We start from the raw sequence: 27,800 nt of genomic DNA on the forward strand, positions 1-27,800 counted from the left end.
CCATGGCAGCCTTGGCTATCGTAGCCTTCGGGCTGTTGTACGGTAAACTAAATGTGTTCCTGCGAATTCCACAGTAACCTCCCGCTAAATGCTTGCGTATAACGTACGTAAACGCTCATACGCCATACTAAAAGTCTCTAATAAGGCTCCTCACCACAGCCACCATTAGCGTGAAAGAACGATTGTGTTATCTCAAGATGTATTAATATCTTCTTGCGGGCTAGTCGGTAATTTATCAAGAAAAATAAGCAGCCCTAAAAAAGAGCGACGAAGAAACAGAAGATAGGAGCAGCGCTGACAATATTGTCTGGTCTATTGGAGCAAACAGACCGGAATCAAGGCAAGGTGAGAATATCCCTTGACCAAACGCAGAAACGCAAAACTCGGCCGCGCATCCACCAGCAGCATGAAAAATGACCTGGTCGAAGAAAAGCACGTGATAGGCACGCGCACACGCCAGAATATCAGACACACAGGAAGCCGAGGCCGAACCGCCACAGTCGGGATGTATTCGCTCAAGAAACAGATCATATCAAAAGCAGAGTCAAACGTTCGTAGCAAAAGCAGTGTAAGAACTAAAATGTAACATTAAAAACAAAACAGAAGACAAATATCATAAAGACGGAGAGAACACAGCACTAGAAAGCCACTGGGCACACCAACACACTGATGAAGAGAGAGAACGGAAGCAGTATTCTACAGTGAAAGGAAAACTCGTGAAGAAGTCCTCAAGCCGTAATGAGAGACCTTAATTAGGATTAATTTGTACATGAAACAGAATAACGCATGGATGTACTATATATGTCTCGGTTACCAACTCGTGAATCCACCCTTAAACTTCCCAACGCTAGCAGGCGAAACGACTCGCGCGCTCTCTGTCTCTAGTGGTTCTTGCAGAATACTTTGCCTTTATTTGCTTTTCTTCCAGCATGTAGCGACGGCTGAAGAGACATAGGGGCAGGACCCTTGATACATTCGTCACCAGCTGACCATCGCACGTGACAAATTCGTAAGTTACGGAAAAACGTACAAGCACGCGTAAATACTCTATGATCATGACGTAACACAATTATTTGTAAATATACACGGATCCAAGGTGTTCAAGACATCGATTGTGGAAACAATGCTAACGAGGTCACAGGTGTTAAGTGTCCGCCACGAAGACATCGAAGCTGATCTCGCTCTCACTGGTGAAGCCATTCGATTCGATGTGTGACCAACTGCGGAAGCATTCTTGCTGCCATCCCTCAGGAAGCAGCTCTCGAATGTCTACCTCTTCCAAGAAACAAACACTCTTATTTCTTTCTTTATTCCAGATTTTCACGCCCTCGACACGCGACGCCAAACAAGACGTATCGAGGGTACCTTCAAAGCTAAAACGGAGGTCCAAGAATTCAACACACGCCCCCACAGCGACTATGAGGTAAACGTCTTTCCAGTGCCACTTGTTCACTGTCAGGACCGTTTTAAACTCTGGAGTCTGGGTGTAAAGGCCGCGAGCATTTTTAACTTTCAAGGAGTAAAGGACGCGCCTATTCTCTTCACGACTTCCCTCAAAAGAGTAGACATGTAAGTCTTCGTCGATATCGCTACTGCAAGAATCAGGAACGTCTTCCCACCAAGCAACAGGCCCCTTCACATGCTGACAGCTGTCTGGTACCCGTCTTCGAGGTAAGCGAGTGATTGGCTGGCCAACACTTCCAGTCTTCGCAGGATGTGCCTCTTCTTCAAGCTCCACTCCTAAGGTGTTCCGCCCTCTTCTTCGTTAGCTCCGACACTCAGTTGAGGGGTGAGGTCTTCAGGCTGCGACTGTACCTGTTCCCTCACTGCCACTGAAGGTCCTTCGGAAGGTTGTGTGCGCCCGTAGTTCAAACTACCATTCGTACTTCTGAGTGTTTCCACGATTTTCCGCATGAGGACAGCGTGGTTTGCCATGCCCTCTGAGAGTCGGTTAACCTGGCTCTCCATTGCGGGCAGCTGGTTCTGGAACGGTTCCATAAGTAGCGCCTTGAATTCCTCCAGGGTGGCGATGACGTCATTTGTTCTAAAGACGCGGTCGCCTCTGGAGTCCGGATTGTCGGTTGTGTAAACAGCGCGGGCGGCGTCACTGCATCCGTTCACGTAGTGCGTTGCTAAGGCCCCGTGCGGAACACTGTTGCCACAGCGCGGGCACTCGACTGCATGGAAGGCGCATTCTTCCTCGTAGTGTCGGAGCACACTTGGCAGAGAACCCACGTACTGGCAGCCATGGACGTCGTTCCAGCAATAAACCTGGAGGTGAAACAAAGGCGGGGTGAAACAAAAGCATGCCTCAAAACTACTACAAAAAAATGCGGTTACTAGACCAGACCACCAAAAACGTAAGAAAAAATTGGGTGGTGGTTGGACGTAGTTATACCGAGTTGGCGTGCGAAAACAAAAGTTCAATCTTGAATTGGACGTCACAATTACTCAGCCTTTAAAAAATGAATTTATTTACTAATTATCTTTATTTTTTTGTAACGCTTGTTATAAGCTAGTGCTTTAAGTGCAGGGAAGAAGCGTTCTGCGATTTTTATTTAGCCTTGTCACTTGCAGATTACTTATTACTGGCTGTGCTGAGAGAGCGTTGTGGCATGGTGAGTGAGGGTTATAAATATGTCCATTTTCATCGAGTACACAGCTGGTAGTGTACACTTGAGTTGCCTTTTTCTTTCTTGTGTTGTCGTCGCTTTGCGCCGCAGTATTTTCAGATAAACAGTACTCTCCGTTTCCCTGCCATGAAAAGTAAGATGGGCTCTCCCTATCTTAAATATCTACTCTTAATTATTTGTAGTTTCACTCCTGCGCACGCTACGATAACCGCCACTGATGCGATCATTTTTAGGAAACACTTCGCATTACACCGTGCCGCTTCCGCCTAATTGCATTTGCTTCCTCCGATGTCACAAATTGTTGATTTTTTTTCACTTTATTTAGAAAATCTTTCGGCGACCATTTGAATTAATGATAACAGCCAGCGCACGGCGACGACTGCTGCCGGCTGCCTAGCTTCCGCGTAAGCTCTGAAGACAGGGCTACATCGGGACTTCTCCAGTATTGTACGCGCATCCTGCGATGTAAGCAATCGTCGGTTCGAGGTTACTGTAGCCAGAACAACGCTCGACGGCCATTTGCATGCGCTAAGGCTTGTGAAATCGTTCTTCGCAATCGCCGAAATCGCACGCACATATTCTACGTACTCGCTATCGGGCCCTTCACAATACGCCGGCAGTACGCCGCCGACTGATATTTAAGAATCTGGCAAAAGTTAATCGTCGATTACTGTTAAAGTGTGAAGATACGAAACGCAGCGGCTCGTTTCGCTTTTTGTAGCGTAAGCTACACTACGCGGGATGGAAGGAGCTTCGCGTGCCCTCTGCGCCGACCATACCGCGCAGACGCGGCAGCCGCGTGACGTCACGAGAGGCGTGACGTCACGAGAGGCGCAACGTCCCCCTCGCCGCCGCCGGTGCGCGCGCTCCTCTCCGACGCTCCGCCGGTCGACGCTTTCCAGAAGCGTGACGTCACCGTATCAGCAGACGCGCTGGAGCCGCGTGCGCCCGCCACTGTGTTTACGACTGCCGCTGTGCCCGCTACTGCGCATGCGCGGTAAGGGCGCACCTTGAGTTTATAACGCGCGGGGCATATGGTTGATGCAATGGGCTCTTCATGGAAGTCAGAGTGTGGAGCCGCTGCCAGTCGGCGGAGAAGACTGGAAGACCTCAGTTCCTCAGACCCCGGGGTTGTCGCTTGGCAGTTAGCCGCTCACATTACGTATATCGTGGCATAGCACAGCTAAGCCACTGCCATTTTTTTTTTCTTCAGGGATAAGGTAGGCACCAGCGCAGTTTCTTAGGCCGTTGCCTCACCGGGAGTGATGCCTTCGCTCGGCCGCGGGCTAGCGACGGCGGCAAGCGACGAGCAGCGCCTTCGGGCTGTGTTTTGCCCGTGTCGCTTGCCTCGCCGTTTGTTTCCATGCGCCGGCACCCGATGAAAGCACATCTTCGCTGGTGCTCGTACATCTCGTGTGTAACCTTGGCTAGCATGTGGTCGTGGTTTCCGATTAAGTTTTAAAATATTTAACTTTACCGAATATCATGCCAACTAGTCCCTCATCGCACGCTCTTTGGTCCCGTTACGCACACCTTTTACAACGCTACGGGGTAGTTGGTCATGCTGACGTCGTCGTCGGGCCAGTGTGACAGACCGGTGCGTCAGCGTCAGCGTCTATCTGCGTGCCGGACAGCCCACCGAGGGTAGATCGGCGTCGCATCTGCCTGGCGGGACCGGACCCTAGCTATCCCGACGGAAATCTAAGTTACTGTTGTCGATATTGCGACACGAGTAACTCATATGAGGGTTTGGTTTGGTTTATTGGGGTTTAACGTCCCAAAGCGACTCAAGCTTTGAGGGACGCCGTAGTAAACGGCTCCAGAAATTTCGACCATCTGGGGTTCTTTAACGTGCCCTGACATCGCACAGCAACGACTTCTATTTCGATCGCACACGCAAGTAGGACTTCGTTGCGCGCATTGCAGAAACGACAGCAGACGACACTGCTCTGTGTACGCCCTTGTGACGGCACGCGAGTATTCAGTTTGGCGGTCACTGCCGGTGAGAGGAGTTTCCCGGTATCAATTTCGGTCGCTTTTTTTTTCGGGGGGGGGGGGGGGGGAGGATATATACAGCGTGTCCAGGACACTCAAATTTTGCAAATTGAAAACCTTTCTCAGCTTGTACGTAGAGCTTACTGTAGTGCACTAATCGGTAGTGCTACATGGGGCTAAAAACCGCTTACGGTCAATTGAATCACAGGCTCTTGTATTATTTACTGAAAAGTATAAAACTTTAGTCTGAAGAACAACCATGTCATGGCCCTTTTAGGGTTCAATAAACGACCATGATGAACTGAAGTTAACGCTAGTTATGAAGCAAGATACAACCTTCCAATTTGAACGTAGAGCTTACCGTTATAAGCACCAATCAGCAGTGCCGCATGTGGCTAGAAACAGATTACAGTCGAGTTCGGTATGCAGCCCGTTGGATGTACACCTAGAAATGCAAATTTGCCCTTTTAAAGGGGGGGGGGGGGAGGGGGGATATAAATTGCGCACTACGCAGCATTATATTTTTTCGTTATTACTCAGGATAGCACAAAACGTGATAGCACAAAACGTGATAGCACAAAACGTGATAACACAAAACGTGCAACTGTTTTATCTGCCGCAAGCAGGCAATCAAGTAAACAGTTTTTGTTTTTCAGTCAGAATTGATGCCTACTCTATGTACACCGCGTGCGAACTGTGGACCGAAAATTACAGTAAATTAATGAACCGATGCACATATGGACTGCACTAGACGTCACGTTTGCAATGATGCTGAAGCACGCTGAGCTTCAAACACTGAAGCCTGCAGCGATAAACGAACCAGGTAAGCGCGCTGCCTTTCACTGTGATCCTATTCGCTAGATGGCGGCTCGAATAACGTGGGTGCAAAGCCACCCACTTGTAGGAACACTGCTGCAACCCAAAGCTTGCAGGCAACCGACTTGCAATGAAAAAAAAAAAAGCCGATGCTGAGACGGCGATAGAATATCGAGTGTAAAAACACGTAACATAGGCAGCCGGTTCGAATCCCTGCCACGAGCTAGTCTAACTTGTAAGTTTATGCTGCACGAAACACGAAATCGTATGCCACGACCCTGAACATTCTGCGGCAAACGGTTGAGCTGCAATGTTCATATGAAGATTCGTAAAGACGTGGAATTGGGGGTACATAAGTCACCGGTTCGAATCTTGCCGCGAGCTATGCTGGACGAAAAGCTGAATTGTGTGACACCATTCGGAACATTCTGCGACAAACTGTTGGCCCACAAATTTTACACGAATGTCGGGACTAAGTGGCCCGACTTTGGCGCCTGCCAGACACGGATATATATACGGGATCGACACGACGAACATTCTAGAGGCCCGTGTACTGTGCGATGTCAGTGCACGTTAAAGAACCCCAGGTGGTCGAAATTTCCGGAGCCCTCCACTACGGCGTCTATCATAGCCTAAGTCGGTTTGGGACGTTAAACCCCATAAACCGAACCAAACAATGACCTTTCAAGTTGCCGTGCTGGAGCCTTAAGCTGCCGCCTGTTATTTTATTCCATGATGTAAGCACCTCGGCAACCATGGAAACCACTGGATTATGACTTGCGTGATAACTTACAACGCATTACGCTGATACCCGGAACCAGAGAAGTAGAGATTAACGCTCTAATACAATGTCGCTGGTATGCAGGGCGCCATCACGAATTCTATCCGTGGAATCAGCATAACTCGGAGGCTCGAAACACGACCAGAAGAGCTAACGCTCTGAAATTAATAAGACAGTGCTTCTTATGCATCTTGCGTTTTGGTTACAAGCTCCGTGCATATTACAGTAAAATAATGTAGGCGTCCGCACGCCAACGCTTCTCTGCTGTCACGACAGCTTTGGTAAATGAACAGTTAAACTATTAGTAAACTTCCAATCAGGCACTGCGCACTTACTTGAAGACTGCCGATTTTCTTCTCGGGGAAAGGAATCTTCGTGCACTCTTCATAGTCGAAGGCTTCCCGGTCCAGAGGACAAAGGCCTCCGGCGTCAACTTGGCAGATGCCGGTCTTGCAGGCCATGCAAAGCGCGTGCGTGCAAGGCAGCAGCAGTGTGCTTCTGGAAACCACCCCACAGAGGGAACACGCGTAGCGATGAATGGTGTCCTCTACAAACCGTGTCTGCCTCCATTTGACACCGCCAACGGCTCCAGCGCTCAGCCGCAGCAGCCTTCCGTTTGCTGGGTCGGGCATAGTACACATCGAGCCGACCAGTTGGTGGCGCCGGTAGTGAAGGCCGCGACAGGCAAACGCGGTCGCTATCGCCGCAAAGAGAATCGAATTCGATGGCAGACGCGGTGTGCTCTCTGCAGGGTGCTGGCGAAGACTAAAGCGCTCACACAGCCCTGCGATTATTTCTTTAACTTCAGGATGAATGGATGGATAAGGCTGAACCTATGGGGCGGCGACTAACTCCACCTAGCCATGACTCGCGAAATTTCGCTCTTGTCTTGGTTTTAGCCACCAGTCAGGTAGCTTTCTCTTTGTTATTTCTACTCGCTTGAAATCCATTTTTCCTTCACTGTCCTTAAATCCAAATGCTTTGCAGGCTGAAGCCCTTTACAGAAAAGCCTCCGGATGATTTCCCGAGCCCTTCACTACGACGTCCCTCATTGCTGGAGTCGCTTTGGAACGTTAAAGCCCCATAAACCCCGAAACAATTTTGTAATGTTTTTTTTTAGATAAAAATGAACATTAACATTAAATCCGCCCTTCTTTATCCAACGTCTTGTTTGTGCTCCTTTTAGTCTGGTATAAATCTTTACATTCTGCATACAAACGGACAGCACGGTTACCACCTGTAACGGGAACTGCCGCGACAAAATTCCCGGCAAGTAGCGCTTAAGGCTCGTGTTTTTTCTAAGATAGCGGCGATACGCGCCCTTGAATCACGTGATATGAGCGACCTTGGTGCGCTGCGCGTTGATACCATATTTTCGAATGCATTTTACAAGCTACTTCACGGTTGCACCTATGGAAGCCTAGCTTTGATTCTCGCATTTTGTTCTGGCCTAAGTTTGGTTTATTGGTTTATTCGGGTTTAACGTCCCAAAGCAACTCAGGCTATCAGGGACGCCGTAGTGTGAAGGCCTCCGGTCATTTCGACCACCTGGGGTTCTTTAACGTGTACTGACATCGCACAGCACATGGGCTTCTGGCATAAGTTGCAGGTCGAGCTATCGGTCGTAGCAGACTCTGCTCTCTTCCGTTTGACATATCCTGCCCGCCTGAAATATTGCACGTGCACAGGGCCCGATAGCTGTTACATGCAAATCAATCAGACAAGACGTTCACTAGTCAAATGGCTAAATATTTCTCACGCATCACGTCATCACACCGAACGATGCGCTCAACAGAGGTGAAGAGGAATACGATAAGCGTCGCCTTCGCACGCGCATGCGCATGCACCGCCCGCAGTGCAGAGCGTTTCCCCTCGGCTGGCACTCTCCCGGAGACAGCCTTCCATCGCGTCTTCCTCCTCTCTCTTTCCCGTGCAGATATGAACACAGCCGACCCCACCTTGATTCCGGCAGACGGCGCACGAGCAGCTCACTCTGTGAAACGAAGACCTGAAGAAAAACGAACAACGCCTACCAGGTTTGATTTCGGCGTGCGCCCGATACCTGTAAAGAAAGGAGTCCCGGTTCATCTTTCGTAAGAACTGGTTGCCATCGAACGATGAGGGACGGCGAGGCTCAACTGTATTCCAGGACTCCTCAACGAAACGTCGGTCACCATCGAAGGGAGGGTTTACTCGTTCGACTGTTGCGACATCTGCTACCCGGACAGTAATAAAATCTCAGCCTACCTCATCGACGTGTACACCTTCGAGCCCGTCTCGTACCGGTGGGATAGGATACAGACTCGGTCACTTCCCGAAGATGAGCCGATTAACATCATGGGCCGCAGCTTTGTAGCTTACGGCCACTGCGCCTACCTGTGGGGCGGATGGCACATGAACCCAGTAATTAAGGGTCTATGGCGCTTCGATACCCAAGCCATGACATGGAGCCGTTCGGACGTCAGCGGCGAAATCCCGGATTCGGACACCAACCACTCGGCGTGTGTGCTGGGTCACCGGATGTACATATTTGGTGGCATGGACAGGGATTCATCGAACTTTGTACATTTTCTGGACCTCGAGACCCAAGAGTGGCATCGTGTCCCGACAAGCGGAGAGGCCCCCCTCAGGCGCTACTGGCACACGGCCACCGCCATTGGATCCCGCATGTACGTTTGGGGTGGCAGCCTAGTAGGCTCGCGACCCGGCGACCGTTATGACAATTGCTTATATTATCTGGAAACGACCACTGCGACGTGGGTACGACCACAAGTGCAAGGCGCGGCCCCGGAGGGACGCGAGTGCCACTCTGCGTTCGTGTACGATAGAGAGCTGTATATCTTCGGTGGCTACAACGGAATGCTGAACACATGTTTCGCAGATATGCACAAGTATGACGTTGAACAGTCGTGCTGGACTAAAGTGACGCCAGATGGATCAGGCCCGTCTGCGAGGTACTCGCCCGGCTGCTGTGTGCTTGGGGAGAGGGTGTTGGTCTTCGGTGGATTCGGGCCTCCACCCAGCCGTGATGACGAAGACCATCTCGAGGACATTTCTGAGGAAGAAGAGGAGCTGACGGACCTGCACGTGTTGCACTTAGCACCAACGCTGCAGAACTTGTGTGTGCTTACACTCATCGACGCAGGTCTGGATGTGGGCGAATTACCAGACCTGATTATAAAAGAGATCAACACTATCAAATCAGGACAATCTTAATCGCCGGGTTGGTGTTGCACGCCGACATAACTGAGCACCTCGGACGGAGCCTCGATTCGCGATGCGCTGGCTAATATGAAGACTTTAATGTCTCTATTTACGCCGGCAGTAAGTACTTTTTTTTTTCCACCTGGGGAACGAGGCGCACGTTGCAACCGCCCAGATGTGAACCTCCATTGCGCCGCTCGGGCCGACCTCAGCAGCCTAGAGAGCAGTGAACGTGGTTATTAGTTTTTGTGCGCGATCTGCGAGCGCATTGACCGCCTCACGCAATACTGATGTTTTGTTCGCTCGAAGGGGGTGCCCTGTCACTGCTGTGTCGCGGACAACGAACGGGCCTGCGAATTCAGCTCTGCTGCAGATCATCTGCCCCCAAGGGACCTCCAGTTGCACTGCAGGAAGTGCGTGCACTAATCCCTCTAGATCCTCGGTCGGCTCCTGAACATGGGCATCGCACACAAAGTGTTTTCGTCGTCGGAGCGCCCTCCTTGACGCGCCGCCAAAGCGCGGTGAGTGCCGGTTTCCAAGAGCGCATTGGTTGTGTGTAGCCCAGAGAAGGGCAGTTCCGTTACGGACTTGAGACAAGCGGAACATCCCGTGCTTGCTTGAACTAAGTATTAGCCCTTTTAGATGGACACGTACGATCTGCCGCTTTTATTTCTTGCGTGTATTGCGTAGCATTGATTGTGGATGTGTTCATGATTGATGCGGCTTCTGCGTAGGATATTCAGTTGCATTCACAGAGATTATCTTAACGCGATAGCGTTACAGGCACCGCTGTCCAGAAAGTCGGCGTTGTGAGCGAAAAGTCTGGTGGCGTCTGGTGGCCGAGGTGGCCGCCCGCCGGAGCAACAACCTAGGTGGGTCACCCAGGTCACGTGACCCAGTGGCGCGGCGTCGTCACAACCAGCCCACCAACTGCTGCGATGGCTCAGCGTTTATGGTACTCGGCTGCTGGCCCGTAAGACGCGGGTTCGATCCCCGCCACTCCGGTCGCATTTTGGTGGAGGCGAAATGCTTGAGGCTCGTGTACTGCGCGATGTCAGTGTACGTTGAAGAACCCAAGGTGGTCGAACATGTCCTTTGCCCTGCAGTGGGCGTAGTCAGGCTGGTGATTAGTATGATGACGATTGTAAGGTACATCGAGGAAGCATTAAGTTGCGAGAACTTACTGTGCACAGACTGAACATTATTTATTGCGTGAATATTATGTGGGAATGACCGCACATGTATTGTGTGAATGATGCATGAAATGATGTACAGAAATGTCAGCTGCGCCGTTTGAGATAAACTTAACGCCCGTGGAGCGTCGACGCATATCAGCTGTATTGTACGGAATGCTGTGACATAGACATACAGATTAGTCTGAGTTATATCTCGTTTAGAGTGAAAGTAACGGGAAGGATATGTGTTTCAATAAAACCATGAAAAATGTGTTCTCCGTTCTCCGTACATTCGCTCAGCGCTGCGGTTACTGTTGTTGACCAGCAGCGCAGCAAATTTCAACATGCCGCAACAGCAAAAAAAAGAAAAAAGACTGTGCGGAAAGCCACGTAAACTTTAGCATGGAGATTTACCGTGCGCAGCAGGCAGACAAAGATATATCCGATTACCTCCCCTGAAATCCCAATGCTTTGAATAAATCAGATGTTCCGCTGCTTTCAAGTGCAGGGTGAAGCCGTTTACACAAAGCCTCCGGATGATTTCCCGAGCCCTTCACTACGACGTCCCTCATAGCTCGAGTCGCTTTGGGACGTTAAACCCCAATAAACGAGAAACCATTTTTTCATGTTTATTTGGGATAAAAATGAACATTAACATTAAATCGACCCTCCTTGTTCCAACGTCTTGTTGGTGCTCCTTTTAGTTTAGTATAAATCTTTACATTCTGCATCCAAACGGACAGCACGGTTACCACGTGTAAAGGGAACTGCAGCGACAAAATTCGCGGCACGTTTAGCTCAAGGCTCGTGTCTTTTCATAGACAGCGGTGATACGGGCCCACGAATCACGTGATATGAGCGATCTTGGTGCGCTGTTCGTTTGCAGCCAGATTTTCGAATGCATTTACACGCTGCTTCACGGTTGCACCTACGGAAGCCTTGCTCTGATGTTCACATTTTCTCCGGGCCTAAGTTGCACGTCGAGCTATCGGTCGTCGCGGACTCTCCCCTCTTCCGTTCGAAATATCCTGCCCGCCTTAAATATCCTACGTGCACGGGCCCGAATAGCGTTTAAATGCAAATCAATCAGACAAGACGTTCATTAGTCAAACGGCTAAGTATTTCTCACGCGTCACGTCATCACACCGAACGATGCGCTAAACAGAGGTGAAGAGGAATACGATAAGCGTCGCCTTCGCACGCGCATGCGCATGCACCGCCCGCAGTGCAGAGCGTTTCCCCTCGCCTGGCACTCTCCCGGAGACAGCCTTCCATCGCGTCTTCCTCCTCTCTTTTTCCCGTGTAGATATGAACACAGCCGACCACATCTTGATTCCGGCAGACGGCGCACGAGCAGCTCACTCTGTGAAACGAAGACCTCAAGAAAAACGAACAACGCCTACTAGTTTTCATTTCAGCGTGCGCCCGATAGCTGTAAAGAAAAGAGGCCCGATTCAACTTTCGTAAGAACTGGTTGCCATTGCAAAATGTGGACGCTGAGGTTAAATGGCATTCAAGGACGCCTTAATCACAAGCCTGTCACCATCGAACGGAAAATCTACTCTTTCGACTCTTACGACGCCTGGTTCTATGGCGGTGATGAAATCTCAGGGTGCCTCATCGACGTGTACACCTTTGACCCGGCATCGACAGGGTGCGATTTCGTGTCGGCTCAGTCGCTCCCAGGTGGTGGGCCGATTAGCGTTGACGGCCATAGCGTTGTAGCCTACTGCCAGTGCGCCTACCTTTGGGGCGGATGGCACATCAGTCCAGAGTTTAACGGTCTATGCCGCTTCGATACCCAAGCCATGACATGGAGCCGTCCGGATGTCAGCGGCGAAATCCCGGAAGCGGACATCGACCACTCGGCGTGCGTGTTTGGTCACCGGATGTACATATTTGGTGGCACGGACAGGGATTCATCGAACTTTGTACATTTTCTGGACCTCGAGACCCTGGAGTGGCATCGTGTCCCGACCAGCGGAGAGGCCCCCCTCGGGCGCTACTGGCACACGGCCACCGCCATCGGAACCCGCATGTACGTTTGGGGTGGCAACCTAGAAAGCTCCCGACCCGACGACCCTTATGACAATTCCTTGTACTATCTGGAAACGACCACTGCGACATGGGTGCGCCCACAAGTGCAAGGCGTGGCCCCGGAGGGACGCGAGTGTCACTCTGCGTTCGTGTACGAGAGAGAGCTGCATATCTTCGGCGGCTACAACGAAATGCGGCACACATACTTTTCAGACATGCACAAGTATGACGTTGAAAAGTCGTGCTGGACTGAAGTGACACCAAGTGGATCCGGCCCGTGTGCTAGGCACTCGCCCGGCTGCTGTGTGCTTGGGGAGAGGGTGTTGGTCTTCGGTGGCTTCGGGCCTCCACCCAGCCTTGTGGAGGAAGACGATCTCGAGGACATCTCTGAGGCGGAAGAGGAGCTGACGGATCTGCACGTGTTGCACTTAGCACCAACGCTGCAGAACTTGTGTATGCTTGCTGTCATCGATGCAGGTCTGGATATGGGCGAATTACCAGAACTGATTATAAATGAGATCAACACCATCAAATCAGGACACTCTTAATCGCCGGGTTGGTGTTGCACGCCGAGATAACTGAGCGCGTCGGAGGGAGACTCGATTGGCGGTGCGGTGGCTAATATGAAGATTTAAATGTCTCTATTTAGGCCGGCAGTAAGTTCTTGTTTTCCCCCTGGAGAACAAGACGCACGTTGCAACCGCGCAGATGTGAACCTGCATTGCGCAGCTTGGGCCGACCTCAGAAGTCTAGAGAGCAGTGAACGTGGTTTGCAGCTTTTGTGCGCGATCTGCGAGCGCATCGAGCGCCTCGCGCAACGCTCGTGTTTTGTTCGCTCGAAGGGGGTGCCCGGTCACTGCGGCGTCGCCAGCAACGAACGAGGCTGCGAATTTCCCGCTGCTGCACGTCACCTTCCTCCAAGGGACCTCCACTTGCACTGCACGAAGTGCGCGTACTAATCCCACTAGGTCCTCGTTCGCCACCTTATCACATCGCACAAAAAGTGTTTTCGTCGTTGGCCTGCCCTCCCTGACGCGCCGCCATAGCGCGGTGAGTGCCTTGTTCCGAGTGCGCATTGGTTGTGTGTAGCCCGGTGAAGGGCAGTTCCGCTACGGACTTGAGACAAGCGGAACATCCCGTGCTTGCTCGAACAAAGGATTACCCTTTTAGATGGACAGGTACGATCTGCCGCTTTTGTTTCTTGCGTGTATTGCGTAGCACTGATTGTGCATGTGTTCATGATTGACGCGGCTTCTGCGTAGGATATTCAGTTGCATTCACAGAGATTATCTTACCGCGATAGGGTTAAAGCCACCGTTACCCAGAAAGTCGGCGTTGTGAGCGAGAAATCCGGTGGCGTCTGGTGGCCGAGGTGGCCGCCCGCCGGAGAAACAACCTAGGTGCGCCACCCAGGTCACGTGACCCTTTGGCGTGGTGTCGTCTCAACCAGCCCTGCCTTTCCCTCTCTCTCTCTCTCTCTCTCTCTCTCAGCGTTTATGGTACTTGGCTGCTTACCCGGAAGACGCGGGTTCGATCCCAGCCACTTCGGTCGCATTTTGGTGGAGGCGAAATGCATGAGGCTCGTGTACTGTGCGATGTCAGTGTACGTTTAAGCACCCAAGGTGGTCGAACATGGCCTTTGCCCTGCAGTGAGCGTAGTCAGACTGGTGATTAGGACGATGACGATTGCAAGGTACATCGTGTACGCATTAAATTGCGAGCACTTACTGTGCTCAGACTGAACCTCCTTTATTGCGTGAATATTCCGTGGGAATGGCCGCACATGTATTGCGTGAATGATGCATGAAACGATGTACAGAAATGTGAGCTGCGCTGTTTGAGACAAACTTAACGCCCGTGGTGCTTCGACGCACATTAGTTGTATTGTGCGGAATGCTGTAACAGACATGCAGATTAGTTTGAGAAATATCTCTTTTAGAGTCAAAGAAACTGGAATGATACGTGGCAATAAAATCATGAAAAATGTATTCTCCGTTCTCCGTACATTCGCCCAGCACTGCGATTACCGTTGTTGACCAGCAGCGCAACAAATTTCAACATGCGGCAAACAGCAAAAAAGAAAAAAAGACTGTGAAAACCCAAGTAAACCGTGGAGAGCGGCCGCGCGCAGCAGGCAGACAAGGATACATCCACCCACCTCCTCTAGCGGGCCCGATTTTGGACCAGTCTAGGGGCGTGAAGCAGACGGCATGTACTGTACATCTATAGTGCGCCGATTGAAACCGCGTATACCTCCGCTGCTGAAGTATGGGAGCACATTACCTTATCTTCTGCTGCGGGGCGCCTCGGGTCACGTTGGCCTTATATTTTTTTTCTTTGCTGGTTCTTACACAGTCATTCTTCTTTCTCCAGCTACCCCTAGCTACCTTTCTAGTAGTGGCAATGCGAAATTCCATCTAAGGATGTGACACATACCATAGAGTCTCATTTCTCCAGCGAAGATCTTGGGCCCATGCCAACGGTGAGCTAGTAAGGCAGACATCAACGAAAGGCTGCTACTCCCACGTCAGCGGAATCCTTTTCTTTCGGCGTCCAGAGACACCAGCATGATGTCATATGGTGTCTCGAGTGCGCTCTGGAGTGAATATATGCTTGGCTCGGCTGTCTGCAACGAAAATAGCTGGGCGGACACCATTCTCGAGAAACAAAAGTGGCAAACTTCTTTGTCGCGTTCACCCTGCACCAATTACATCCGCTCACTCTAACGCCCATTCACTACCACTCACAGCCACTCACATCCACTCTTTGGTACGTTAAACCCCCATAAATCATTAGTAAAGCTTTTTGACGGGCTAGTTGGTACATATTCATATTTGAAAGGGTGTGCGCTAAAAAGACGTTTACAGGAAAAAAGATATTTTTTAGTGTAAAAAACACCCTTTCAACCATAAATCATAAACCATCACATCAGCTCATCACTCGTGTCCACTTACACTAATCTCTAGTCACACTCATCGCTCCTCACCCTCACATCCACTCACTCACACTCATGACCACTCACACTCACATCCGCTAACTACAACTCACACTCATGTCCTCTCCCACACACGACCACTCACTCACGCTCACATCCGCGAGTGTGAGTCAGGTGATATGAGTGCACTAATGAGTGAGTGCGTCGACATATGGCCGAGGGTAACCGCGTTCTCGAAATTGTAAAAACTGATATTGGTATTCATTACGGTCGGCTGCGCGCCCCTCAGTGATTAAGGAGCCTAACAGTAATAGTTAGAAGTTAACTATTCAATATTGGGAAATCAGCCTTCTAGTTAGCATGTCTTAGCTGTGTTCTGATATACTACACTGCTGACAGTGCTACGCCGAAAAAGCTGTCGTCTAACTAAAGAAGCCAATTTTTAAAAATTGTGTAAATTGAGGTGAAACACCCTGTTTATAGTATATGCTCAAAGCAGCCATGGGAAAGGCGGCATACAAACCACGCCAGCCATTAGACTTGGATTGTCCTCAACCGTCTTGCTCAGAATAAGGTTTGTTGTGTAATCAATGTACGACATTTTTGCCTGGCCCAAACGATGGAAAGAATTGCGCTAAGAGGGGCCATGAACTTCCGTAAAAACGTACTCGCCGGACATCCAAAGCATTCCGTTTTGGCACCTTATCTCGGCGACAAGATTTGCGTTGAAATGTTTACGTCACAGTCACCCTGTGCACGTCGCTGACATTTTCTGCGCAGGATTTTGGGCACGAGACCAATCGCCATACGGTTCACTCGCTTAAGATTTGAAATTCGCTTAATTACCATCACCTGTTGACAATGTGGTAGCATTAGTTACTTTTATTGAGTCCATTCATACTAACAATAATTGAAGTTCGTGGTTCAAATCTTTCGCTGTTCCGTGTGATGTGATGCATGCTCGTGAAAGGGCGCTTCCTCGCGTCTTTTGTTTTTCCACCAATCCGGCCAAGCGTACGAACCTGAACTCTGTGCGAGATGAGGCTGGCTCACACAGAGCTTCCCCTTCAGCGACACTTGAGCGACCATGCCTGAACCACGGTTTACAAAAATGGTTCCCCGGACCTGTGCGAACCACACGTGTAATCACATCATCATCGCCATCATCGTCATCAGCCTGACTACGCTCACTGCAGGGCAAAGGACTTTCCCATGTCTCTCCAATTAACCCTGTCCTTTGCCAGTTGCGGCCACCCTATCCCCGCAAACTTCTTAATCTCATCCGCCCAACTAACTTTCTGCCGCACCCTGCTACGCTTGCCTTGTCTTGGAATCTCTGTTCCCCTTAAGGGCCACCGGCTATCTTGCCTTCGCGTTATGTGCTCTGCTCAAGCCCATTTCTTCTTCCTCTCGATTTCGACCAGGATGTCATTAACCAGCGCTTGTTCCCTCACCCACTCCGCCCGTTTCCGGTCTCTTAACGTTACACCTAGCATTTTTCTTTCCATAGCTCGCTGCGTTGTCTTTAACTTAAGCTGAACCCTCTTCGTTAGCCTCCATGTTTCTGCCTCATAGGTGAGTACCGGTAACATAAAGCTGTTGTATGTTTTTCTCTCCGAATGCGCCAATAAAATTTGTTCTCCCTTTCTTTCGACCTTGGACCCGCACACGCAAAGCCCGTGTTTTATTCCTTTTGGACTCACTTGAGCGCGGATGGAAGTTGATGAAGATGACGACATTCAAAGCAGTGCCGGAAAGGGTGACAGTTTTTATTAATGAAGCGCTTGAGATAAGTCTGGATGAATTTTTCTCCTCTTTGGGCCTGCAGCACTCTAGCCAATCCCCAACCGTGGGTATGTGCCATTGTTTCAGAGAAGACAACAACAACAACAACGGTTGACAGTTTAATAAACGGGATGTTAAGCTGTGGCGATTGGGTAGTGGTGGGAAGCCGGAGACTGTCAAGCATTCTTTTTTTTTTTTACTGTGGCGATGCAGTTCTTCATTGGCACCTTTTAAAGCGTACACTACATAACTACCTGCCACCTGCTAAAGTATACTCTTTTTCTTTCTGTAGGAAATCATGATTATGTTCCATAAAAGATATTCATGGCGCTTAGCCTGCAGAGTATCTATGAAAATAGCATGGTATCAGACACGCTTACGAAATTTCCATCTACGTTAGGGATTACTTTAACGAGACAAAATTGAGGCTACCGTTCAGCAGAAAACGAGGCGTCCTCCCAGCGGCGTTGTGTTCAAAAGTCCACGTGACGCGTGACGTCACGTGCGTGTGTGTCTGGAATGATAATGATTGCAAAGAGGACTTCTAATATGAATTAAAGGTCGGCGCATGTGTTAAATGACAAGTTCATGAGGTAGTGATGCGTGTGTGTGGTGTTGACTTAATTTGAAGCTATTTAGTTCATTGAACTAGATACAGGCCAATGAGTGAGATACTGATAAGAGTAAAATTATATGCGCAAACAGCAATGCGAAAAATTTCAAGGACAAGAATACAGAAACTGTGCTTTGGTGAAAAACGTGTGATTGTGAAATATTCGTACGGTGAACGATGAGCACAAGCACTCGACAATCCACCAAGAAGAGGCAAACACAATGACAGTCGCTACATTAACTGTTTTCTTCTTCCTGAAACCACGCATATAGTATATACCATTGGCCGCCACGCTTGCGCAAGCAAACAAAATATAGACAGTTCATCCGAGGCAAGTTAACAACGACGCGAGCACAGAAACTTATACCTTGCTGTGTAAAGGGAAAGAGACGGATCGCTAGTCCAGTCTTCTGCTTTTTGAAGCGAAACCTTCACTACGGTGCCTTGGGCTTCAATAGTGGATTGTGCAAATTTGCCCTTCAGCTGAGTTAGAGGTCAAACCACGGAAAAGAAATTGAATCAATATCCATGACTGGCAGTCGAGCCCGCGGCTGTGCGAACAGATCTCCTTTAAGGGCCGCTCAGCGAGACCACTAGGCTATCGGCACAGCCAACACGCCTCGTGTGCACTCTCGCGCTGTGCATTGGACAGCGTCGTCTTCATCAACTTCCATCTGCTCCGCCCCGTAGCACTGCTACGTAGCACAAATCCATGCTTGCACTCAGGTTCGAATGTAGTCAACATTCTCTGTAGTATTTTTTCTTTATGTAATAAGCTTAACATTAAGCGTTACATCACAGCGCTAAACAACGAAGACAAGGGAGAAGAGGACTAGACAGGCGGCATGTCCGTAAGAACTCCCTCCATCGCACTACAAAAGAGCGAATTTCCAATATTACATATTCTTATGTGAGCTTGCCTTTGATTCTTTTCCTTTGTTCCTGTTTACCTATATTTCCTTTTTGGCGTGAATAAACCTTGAGTTGAAAGATAGCGCCGGCCTTACCCTCTTCTCCGTTGTCTTCGTTCCTTAGGGCTATGACGTATATTTCAATCCTACTAGCGCAACTTTCCGTTATTCTATGTTACATTAAGCTTCACAAGTAATGTTGAAGGAATTAATCATTTTCAAAAATAATTAATGTATTTCCATTATTTTTGGAACCAGCAATTGCTATCATAATTTACTTGCATTCGCGCGATCTTGGGATAGTAATTAGTATTTGATTTAATTACTTTTCAGAAGTAATCTTCCCATGTGTAGTATACACAAACAAAACACCGACTTTTAGCCACAAACGCGACTACAGCATTCCAGCTTGCACTCCGCGCCAAATGGTACCGACACCGATTTCTCACGCGCTTCTCCGCTGCCTGGTTGCTTAGTGCTTCTAGTTGTGCTTGACCGAAAACTGAAACAGTTTCCTCGGCTGTTTCCTTTTCTCGTGGACGGCATTCCTTGATGCCTTTTTCCAAAGGCGGAGTTTCTGTAGACGGCGTGTCATTTGCATTGACACGTCTGATCCTTGTGTTTCTGCAAACGCCGCAAGCAGACGACAAGTAGACTTCGAGGCTCGAGCTGTGCGCTCACCTGAAATCTTGAGGACAGATGCGATAGGCTCCGCGCAGCGATCAATCAAGTAGTAAATATGAAATCACCAGGATATACACTCAAATTTTGGTGCGGACGCCAAGAACGATCCCGTGCAGCAATACCTAAAAAAAGCAGGGCGTACGAAAGGAAAACGTGGAGGAAAATTAGCCGGCGATACGGGCCCGGATTAATAACTGAATGCGCTAACCAGGTAGAGAACGACATAACTTGGAACTCAAGGACAACAAAATCAAGATGACAAGTGCGATGCATGAAAACGCCTTTTTATCAGGCATAGCCTTTGTGTTCATGATTGCACATATCCTCAATGCTTTGATGATGCGACATGCCTCTTTCAACCCGCCCCCGCGCTGATCTTGCTTGCAAGAAACAGCCCTGTTGTTGTTGTTGTTGTTTTTTCACCTGCGCCCCGTATTATATCTTTGTTTTCTTCTCACATTCTCACAAATGGGAAGATAGGAAGGTACAGGAGTCGTTAGTTAGTACATTTTTATGCACTTTCATGCCTGATTTTTTTAGAGCGACCTTTCTGGCTGATATATAGATCCTGCCATACAAACTCTATCTGATAAACTGCAATGATTTTTACACGGTACATAATCAGTGGAAATTCTAATTGCATTGATGTTTTCGGTTATTGGGGCTGAATGGTTTAATGTCCCAAAGCAACTCAGGCTATGAGGGACGCTGTAGTGAAGGGCTCCGGAAATGTCGACCACCTAGGGTTATTTAACGTGCACAGACATCGCACAGTACACAGGCCTCCAGCATATCGCCTACATCGAAATTCGTCCACCGCGGCCAAGATCGAACCCGCGTCTTTCGGGTCAGCAGTCGAGTGCCATAACCACTGAGGCATCACCACAGATCTGATTGCATTGAGAGGTAGTTAGCAAGTGCCGCCCTTCAGCCACTTGGCATAATTGTTTTTTAATTTATCAGGGGCACCAACAAACCTTTACATTATACCTGGCTGCATTGTTCCACAGTCTTCTTCGCGCTCCTTGAGTATGAATACTCACCAACACGCCACACTTGCACCTCTTCCGCTTTCAAACTGAGTGAACGCCTACCACCTAACGAGGACTCAGGCGACAGATTCTGCGGCACGCACGGCTTGTAACTCGCGGCTACGTTGTTTTCCCTCGGTAACTGGGGGAAGTACGTTTGGATCTGGGGATCTCAGGATTTTTGTCTTTCGTCAAGAGGCGAAGCCCAAAAAAAGACATCAAAGAAGGAAGAAAGCCGATACATGCACACTTTGTCGCGCAGCGCGCTTGCGACCAGTTTTCCGAGCGCACAGATCCTCTCTTGCAATGGCTGCGTGTGTGCTGACTCTTACTTGCCTCTCCTGCGCAGACGCCGGAGCACTAACTACGTGTCGCCCACAGTAATGGTAGCTTAGCTTCGATGTTCGTATTTTATTCTGGCCTGTTACGCACGTCGAGCTAGGTCTTCGGGAACTATCTACCTCCGACGAAAATTTCCGTCCTCCTACAGGCCTTCAGCGCGTACATGGCCTGCAATATATGTGACATGCGATGCAATCAGACGAGGTGCTTATTAGTGAATCGGCCAATTACCTCTGGTGTGTGACGTCATTACACAAAACGGTGCCTTCAACAAAGGTAAAGGCAGAAGCTCGGGCAAGTTGGTACTATACATTCTAAATAAATATATTTCGCTCCTGGAGGATTAAACTTGAGTTGCTAGTCAGAGCGTTGTGTGTCATTTTGTTCCTTCGTCCAGTGTTTTGCGCTTGTTTACCTTTATTCAGAAAGTTAAACGGGAAGAACAAAAGTCTTGCGCTCGCACGCGCATGCGCCGCCCACAGTGCAGCGCGTCTTCCTCCTCTCTTCTTTGCGTGTAGCTATGAACATAACCGACCACGCAGTGATTCCGGCAGGCGGCGTACGAGCAGCTCGCTCTGTGAAACAAAGGACGAAGAAGAGCAAGTAACGCCCACCACCAGGTTTGATTTCAGCGCGCTATGCACCCTGGCCAATCCCCCGCCGTGGGTATGTGCCATTCAGCCCGAGGACATCATCATCATCATCATCATTTCAGCGCGTGGCCGTTGACTGGAAAGGAACAAAGCGGCCCGATATCCTTTTCGACAACAACAAGAACTGGTTGCCATCGAACGATGTGGACGGCGAGGCTCAACCGCATTCCAGAATTCCTCAATGAAACGTCGGTCACCATCGAAGAGAAGGTTTACTCGTTCGACTGTTTCGACATCTACTATCCGGACAGTGATGAAATCTCAGGCTACCTCATCGACGTGTACAGCTTCGACCCCGTCTCGTACCGGTGGGATAGGATACAGACTCGGTCGCTTCCCGAAGATGAGCCGATTAACATCATGGGCCGTAGCTTTGTAGCCTACGGCCACTGCGCCTACCTGTGGGGCGGATGGCACATCAGCCCGGTAATTAATGGTCTATGCCGCTTCGATACCGAAGCCATGACATGGAGCCTTTCGGGCGTCAGTGGCGAAATCCCGGAAGCGGACATCAACAAGTCGGCGTGTGTGCTGGGTCACCGGATGTACATATTTGGTGGCATGGATAGGGATTCATCGAACTTTGGACATTTTCTGGACCTCGAGACCCTAGAGTGGCATCGGGTCCAGACCAGCGGAGAGGCCCCCCTCGGGCGCTACTGCCACACGGCGACCGCTATCGGAACCCGCAAGTACGTTTGGGGCGGCAACCTAGAATTCTCACGACCCGACAATCCTTATGACAATTCCTTATACTATCTGGAAACGACCACTGCGACATGGGTGCGCCCGCAAGTGCAAGGCGTGGCCCCGGAGGGGCGCGAGTGTCACTCTGCGTTCGTGTACGAGAGAGAGCTGTATATCTTCGGTGGCTACAACGAAGTGCTGAATACCTACTTTGGAGATATGCACAAGTATGACATTGAAAAGTCGCGCTGGGCTAAAGTGTCGCCAGTTGGATCAGGCCCGTCTGCGAGGCGCTCGCCCGGCTGCTGTGTGCTTGGAGAGAGGGTGTTGGTCTTCGGTGGCCTCGGGCGTCCACCCAGCCTTGAGGAGGAAGACGATCTCGAGGACATCTCTGAGGCGGAAGAGGAGCTGACGGATCTGCAGGGGTTGCACTTAGCACCGACGCTGCGGAACTTGTGTATGCTTGCTGTCATCGATGCAGGTCTGGATATGGGTGAATTACCAGAACTGATCATAAAAGAGATCAACACCATCAAATCAAGACAATCTTAATCGCCGGGTTCGTGTTGCACGTCATCGTGATGGAGCGCGTTGGACAGAGCCGCATGTAGCGGTGCGTTGGCCGACTTCAGTGTCTGTAAGCGTCGCGAGCTGCTGCAGGCATACAGGCGGTTACAGCTTATCCCGTACTACCCTACGGCGTTTCTTTCGGCGTGTAGCAGTGCGACCAGCAGGGGCGCAACAACAGTGGGCCTTTGCATGCATCGAGAAGACTGGCTTGAAGTTGTTTTGTCCTCGCCCGGTAGCCGCGCCGTGTCAGGACGCTCTGCATTTGGTGTCCTATGAAAGGAAATCAGCCCCGCTGTTAGCGCGCAGTGTTAAAAGTGGCAACACATGACACTCCGCTTTTTGAGTGTGCAGTATGTAAGAACGTGTACATATGTGGCATTAGCTCAACGGTGGTGGCGATACGAGCGGCAACGCGTTTAATCCCGGCGTCCAAGTCATGCAGCTTGGCACGATTTCCGAGTAAGCTTTTTTTATTTAAAACTCTGTGCACATCATCGTTCTTGTGCTTGCTGCTGCTGCATATTTCTAACCGCTTTTCTTCCTAAGTTGCTGTGTTTGTGAATACATTTCTTCTATGTAATATTCCGAGTTGTTTTTACTTTGTAACGAGGTGCTTCTAAAGAATACTGTTTTTCAGAAGCTGCGAATGCGATTATTGATCTTATCTTAGCCCCAGAATTGCCAGTCACTTTGTAACGCTTTAGATGGGAAGAGGAAAAAATTAGGCAGTGGCTTAGCTCTGTTTAAGCCTGGATACACAAGCGAAAAGCTTCAGTTGTGCTTGGTTTGACGTCCGTCCACACACTGCCTATATGGAGGCGGGGGAGGAGACGGAAATCGGCGCGGTTAAAACTGCCCGCAGGAATGCGGAGAGGGAGGTTGCCGGCTGCGACGCGGGCAACACGAGGCTGCAACGAAAGGTCAAACGGCAGGGAGAAGAAGAGCGCGCGCAGTAGTAGCGGCGGTGAGAAGGCGGCGCACAAGTGCAGTAGTGCACGGCTGCGTCGCTTACGGCATGCGCGAAGCTCGGCTCCGAACCTCGTAGTGAAGCTTGTCGCTTCAAAAATTGGAAGCGCCAAACATCTCATGTTTTGTTGCTACGAGAGGGGAAAAAATTTTCCGAGTTTGCACAAGAAAAAGAAGCCGAGCTTAAAAGTGTTCTGACAGAAGTAGGAGCAAGCTTATCGGGATAGCAGAAATTAACGAGATAGTTATTCTATCTTTCATGGACATGGTCGTCAAGGTAGAATAGCCTGTTCAACACCTGCTCGATCAATGTGATATTTATTTATTAAAGATAAAACCAAGAGTCAACTGGGACTGCAGTATTCAAAGAGAGGGTTGAGAAGGTTGAAGCAGACCGCACCATTGTGGAAGTTGTCAAGATAAGACGGTAGGTGAAACATGAGGGCACACTTAAGAGCACCGCCTTAATAGTATGACGCGATAACGTTATTGGATGCCTTCAGCCTTTTGGGGTCCTCTGCGTATCACGTAGCGAACATGGTAATTCTGTACTTCACGTTGATAGATCGCGGGGATGCGCCACTGCTCCGACAGGCGGCTGTTTCAAACACAACAATCGGTGGGGCTGGTAAGACCCTGGCCAGAGGTGAGAAGCTCGGGCTTGTTTCGGTTTCACCTCCTGCAGCGCACCTGGCGACTGAAGGTGAACTGATGTTTAACATTGAAGGATTTCTGCGCACACACGTCCCGCGTTATAAGACTGGCTGTAGCCGAATTGCCTGAGGAATCGTGATACGAAGCTGCTCTTCTTCGCTGGTAGTGGTTTGAATCCTGCTCGGGGATGAAGCTTTTTCTGATTGAAACCGCATTCATGACGACTGCACGATGCTAAGTTAGCGTCCCTGCAGACGATATGGATGGAAGTTGGTTTGGTTTGTTTATGGGGTTTTAACGTCCCAGAGCGACTAAGGCTATAAGAGACGCCGTAGTGGAGGGCTCCGGAAATTTCGACCACCTGGGGTTCTTTAACGTTCACTGACATCGCACAGTACACGGGCCTCGAATTTCTCCTCCAAATAAATTCAGCCGCCGCAGCCGGGATCGAACCCGCGTCTTTCGGGCCAGCAGCCGAGCACCATAGCCACTGAGCCACCGCGGCGGCATATGGATGGAAGTGGCGCTGGCGGCTGCATTTGCTGAACAATTGTGTATATGGAAGTTTCCCACTAATGTCCAGATTGCTCTCCCCGAGCAGCCTCTCGCAACCAATCAATAAATTTACTGCCACCTGCCACGGCGGCCAGGTTGTCATGACGTCCCGTGACGTTGGCTCTAGCTTTATTTTTGTTTTATCTTCACGGCGAACTGTGTAACAATAAGTATTGCTTTTTTTTGGTGTTTGTTTTGTTTTATATGTTGTTGTATAATTGTGCCTAAGCGGCGTATAATTGTCTATTGTACGCATTGTATTATCTCATGTTGTTAGCCACCACTGTATGCCCCCAACTGTTAAGTCCGAATGCCCGTGGCGTAGTCAAGCTGCCGGAAGACAAGTTTTACCATGGGCACCCTTCCATCGTGTACTGCATGGTGACAGAATAAACATTATTATTAAGTCACGTGACTTAGGTTACATGTGGGATACCTGCTTCATCGCTCAACACCGAGGCTGAACTTTCTGCAGAAAGGGAGTCTCAACGCTAACGCGTTATAGCCTCGGAGAGTATTGCTGGCGTAAAACCTTGAAATTCATGAATGGCCTCATAATAAAGATGATATTTTTCGGAAGGTCAACTACCTACCGTCCGAATCCGAACTTACTAAGCTTTTCTAGGTAGACATAAAAAATATTAGTAAGCTAACAAGAGTTCGGGATAGGAGCTGCATGTGGAATTCAATTTGTGCCATATCTGCACTGTTCGTATGGACTCTTTGATGGAATAAAACCTCAGTAGGTAGACTGCGCTGCAGAAATGGAGAGCGCACCATGTTGAGCGTTTAGTGAATAACATGAATGGACAGGATAATTTTTCTTGCGGGGAACGCTTGCCCATTCCAACACAGGTAAATAGCTTTCTTAAACGGGTCGTGGTACTATGTGAAGCCGGCCGCTACTGAAAGTATTCGTGCTAGAGGTAACTACCTGCCTCAGCCACCGTTGCTGCACACAAAAATTAAGAAGCGGGAGCTGCCTGGCCAGCATCGCCCTCTTCATTTTCCTGTGGTCGCAGCGCAGTGTATCTTTCGTGCCACAGCCGAGGTCGTCGCCATTTGCTTTAGTGCGCGCTGCTAGTGAACTCTGATTTGTTCCTAAACTTTCCGTCTCATCAAATCTTCAAATTAAATGCACGCATTCGAGAAAAAAAAGTTGTATGAAGTCTTGTGATTCGAAGCTGCTTTTAGGCACGAAACACTTTTGTAGCGAAAGCTACACTAGTCTAGCAGGAGCGCATTTCGCGGTGCTTGCCAAACGCCACTACTGCCCATGCGTCGTTACCAAGGCACCCAGCACCATGGCAACGATGGCGCCGCTGCCGCTGCGCCGCAGTGCGCATGCGCAGAGTCGCGCCGCGAAGCTCGGATATAAGAAGGATGCGATGCGCTGGCTCCTCAAGACGCGCACCATGGAAGAAGGAGAGCGCCGTGCTCGTCACGGCAGCGTTACAGGCTGCGTGAAATTGAGTGTACAAGGCCGCATGGTACAAGGCCGGCCGACAGCGTGAAAACGAGGCGCGAAAGGCTAAGCTGGCGGCCGAGACGCCCGAAGAACGAGAGGAATGTCTCGCGAAGAGACGCCGCCAAGCTGCTGAACGACAACGACGACCTGTCACTACCGAAACGTCAGTAGACGAAACTGCTTTCGCTACGTGTATCCTGGCCTAGCTGAGCGAAGCGGCTGCTAGATTTTTAGATCTCATTCTTGGCAGGTTCAGGTGAACATCACCTGGGAACCACGGCGAACGTGATGGCGAACATGACGCCAAATTGACGTCGAAATTATTGTCGAACATTCCGAAACTACCCGTCCTCACGGGTTATGGCTTTCGATTCTTGAAAATATCTTGAAAATTTAGGTGCCGGATCGAAGCGCGTATCCGTCAAAGCGCGTTTGCGTCAGAAAAATCGTTTTCTTGCGTTGGAATTATAACGCCCATTTGCGTAAACTCCGTCCCCCGTAGTCCATGTGAAGCCTCATAAGCTGGTAGTGGCATTGGAAAACTCACCATGCTTAGAGTTAGAGGCCGGAGTTTTAGGCACTAAAAAGCACGTTTTAGGCGCCATAAATAGGCGGCTAAAATTGCATTTTAGGCACCTAACGGAGAAAAATAGGCACTGTAAACTTTATCAAAAGTGCAGATAGTTCCGAACTTCAGCCCGCAATATCTGCCGTAAAATAAAACAATAACGCAGTAGGAATAATTTGGGACCTTAAGCAAGGTGCGAACGTTAGAAGCCGTTTTTTTTTAAGGCTGTCTCGCAACTTTTCATACAATACACATGCTTCAGCAGAGCAAAAGGGACGGTTACCAACCCTTTTAAAACACTTTGGTATACCTCGAAACAAACAATTCGCTTGTCGCGTAGAAAAGTAGAAACAATGAACACCTTAACAAGAGGCCATGTATTTAGAAATTGATAGAAACATTGTCAATTCAAAGCCTCTGACAAATGAGTTCAGTCTTCGCTCACACAGGAATTGAACTTAATATTGAAGGCATACACGATATTTCAACATTAATAAATATGTTTTCATTTGTACAAACAGTGTTTTATAGTTTGTGGCTTCACGTGTCTGGAGCCACGCGACTATCAAACGGCGCTTGCCATTAGAAGGGTCTGGAAACTATAAATACGAGATGCTAGAAAATGTTACACACAGTGCTTCTTGATGCGGAATATGCCGAAAAGAATCATAGTTCTGCACGAGCCTACGTACATCCACGAGGATCCATGGTAAAATAAACATCATCCATCTAGAAAT

At 49.5% G+C, this 27,800-nt stretch overlaps 1 protein-coding gene across 1 annotated transcript; it reads right to left on the reverse strand.

Annotated features, from left to right (window-relative positions):
• Positions 1 to 1,503: 1,503 nt before the first annotated feature.
• Positions 1,504 to 6,857, reverse strand: LOC149335118 (uncharacterized). The gene is made up of 2 exons (XM_089553882.1): positions 6,561 to 6,857; positions 1,504 to 2,271 (listed from the first exon to the last, which is right to left on the reverse strand). Exons 1-2 carry the CDS (start codon positions 6,855 to 6,857, stop codon positions 1,741 to 1,743), a joined length of 828 nt encoding a protein of 275 aa, XP_089410008.1. The 3' UTR covers positions 1,504 to 1,740.
• Positions 6,858 to 27,800: the final 20,943 nt, after the last annotated feature.

The sequence above is a fragment of the Amblyomma mixtum genome, chromosome 7, assembly GCF_055824585.1.
Source record: "Amblyomma mixtum isolate Tamu chromosome 7, ASM5582458v1, whole genome shotgun sequence".
NCBI lineage: Eukaryota > Metazoa > Arthropoda > Arachnida > Ixodida > Ixodidae > Amblyomma > Amblyomma mixtum.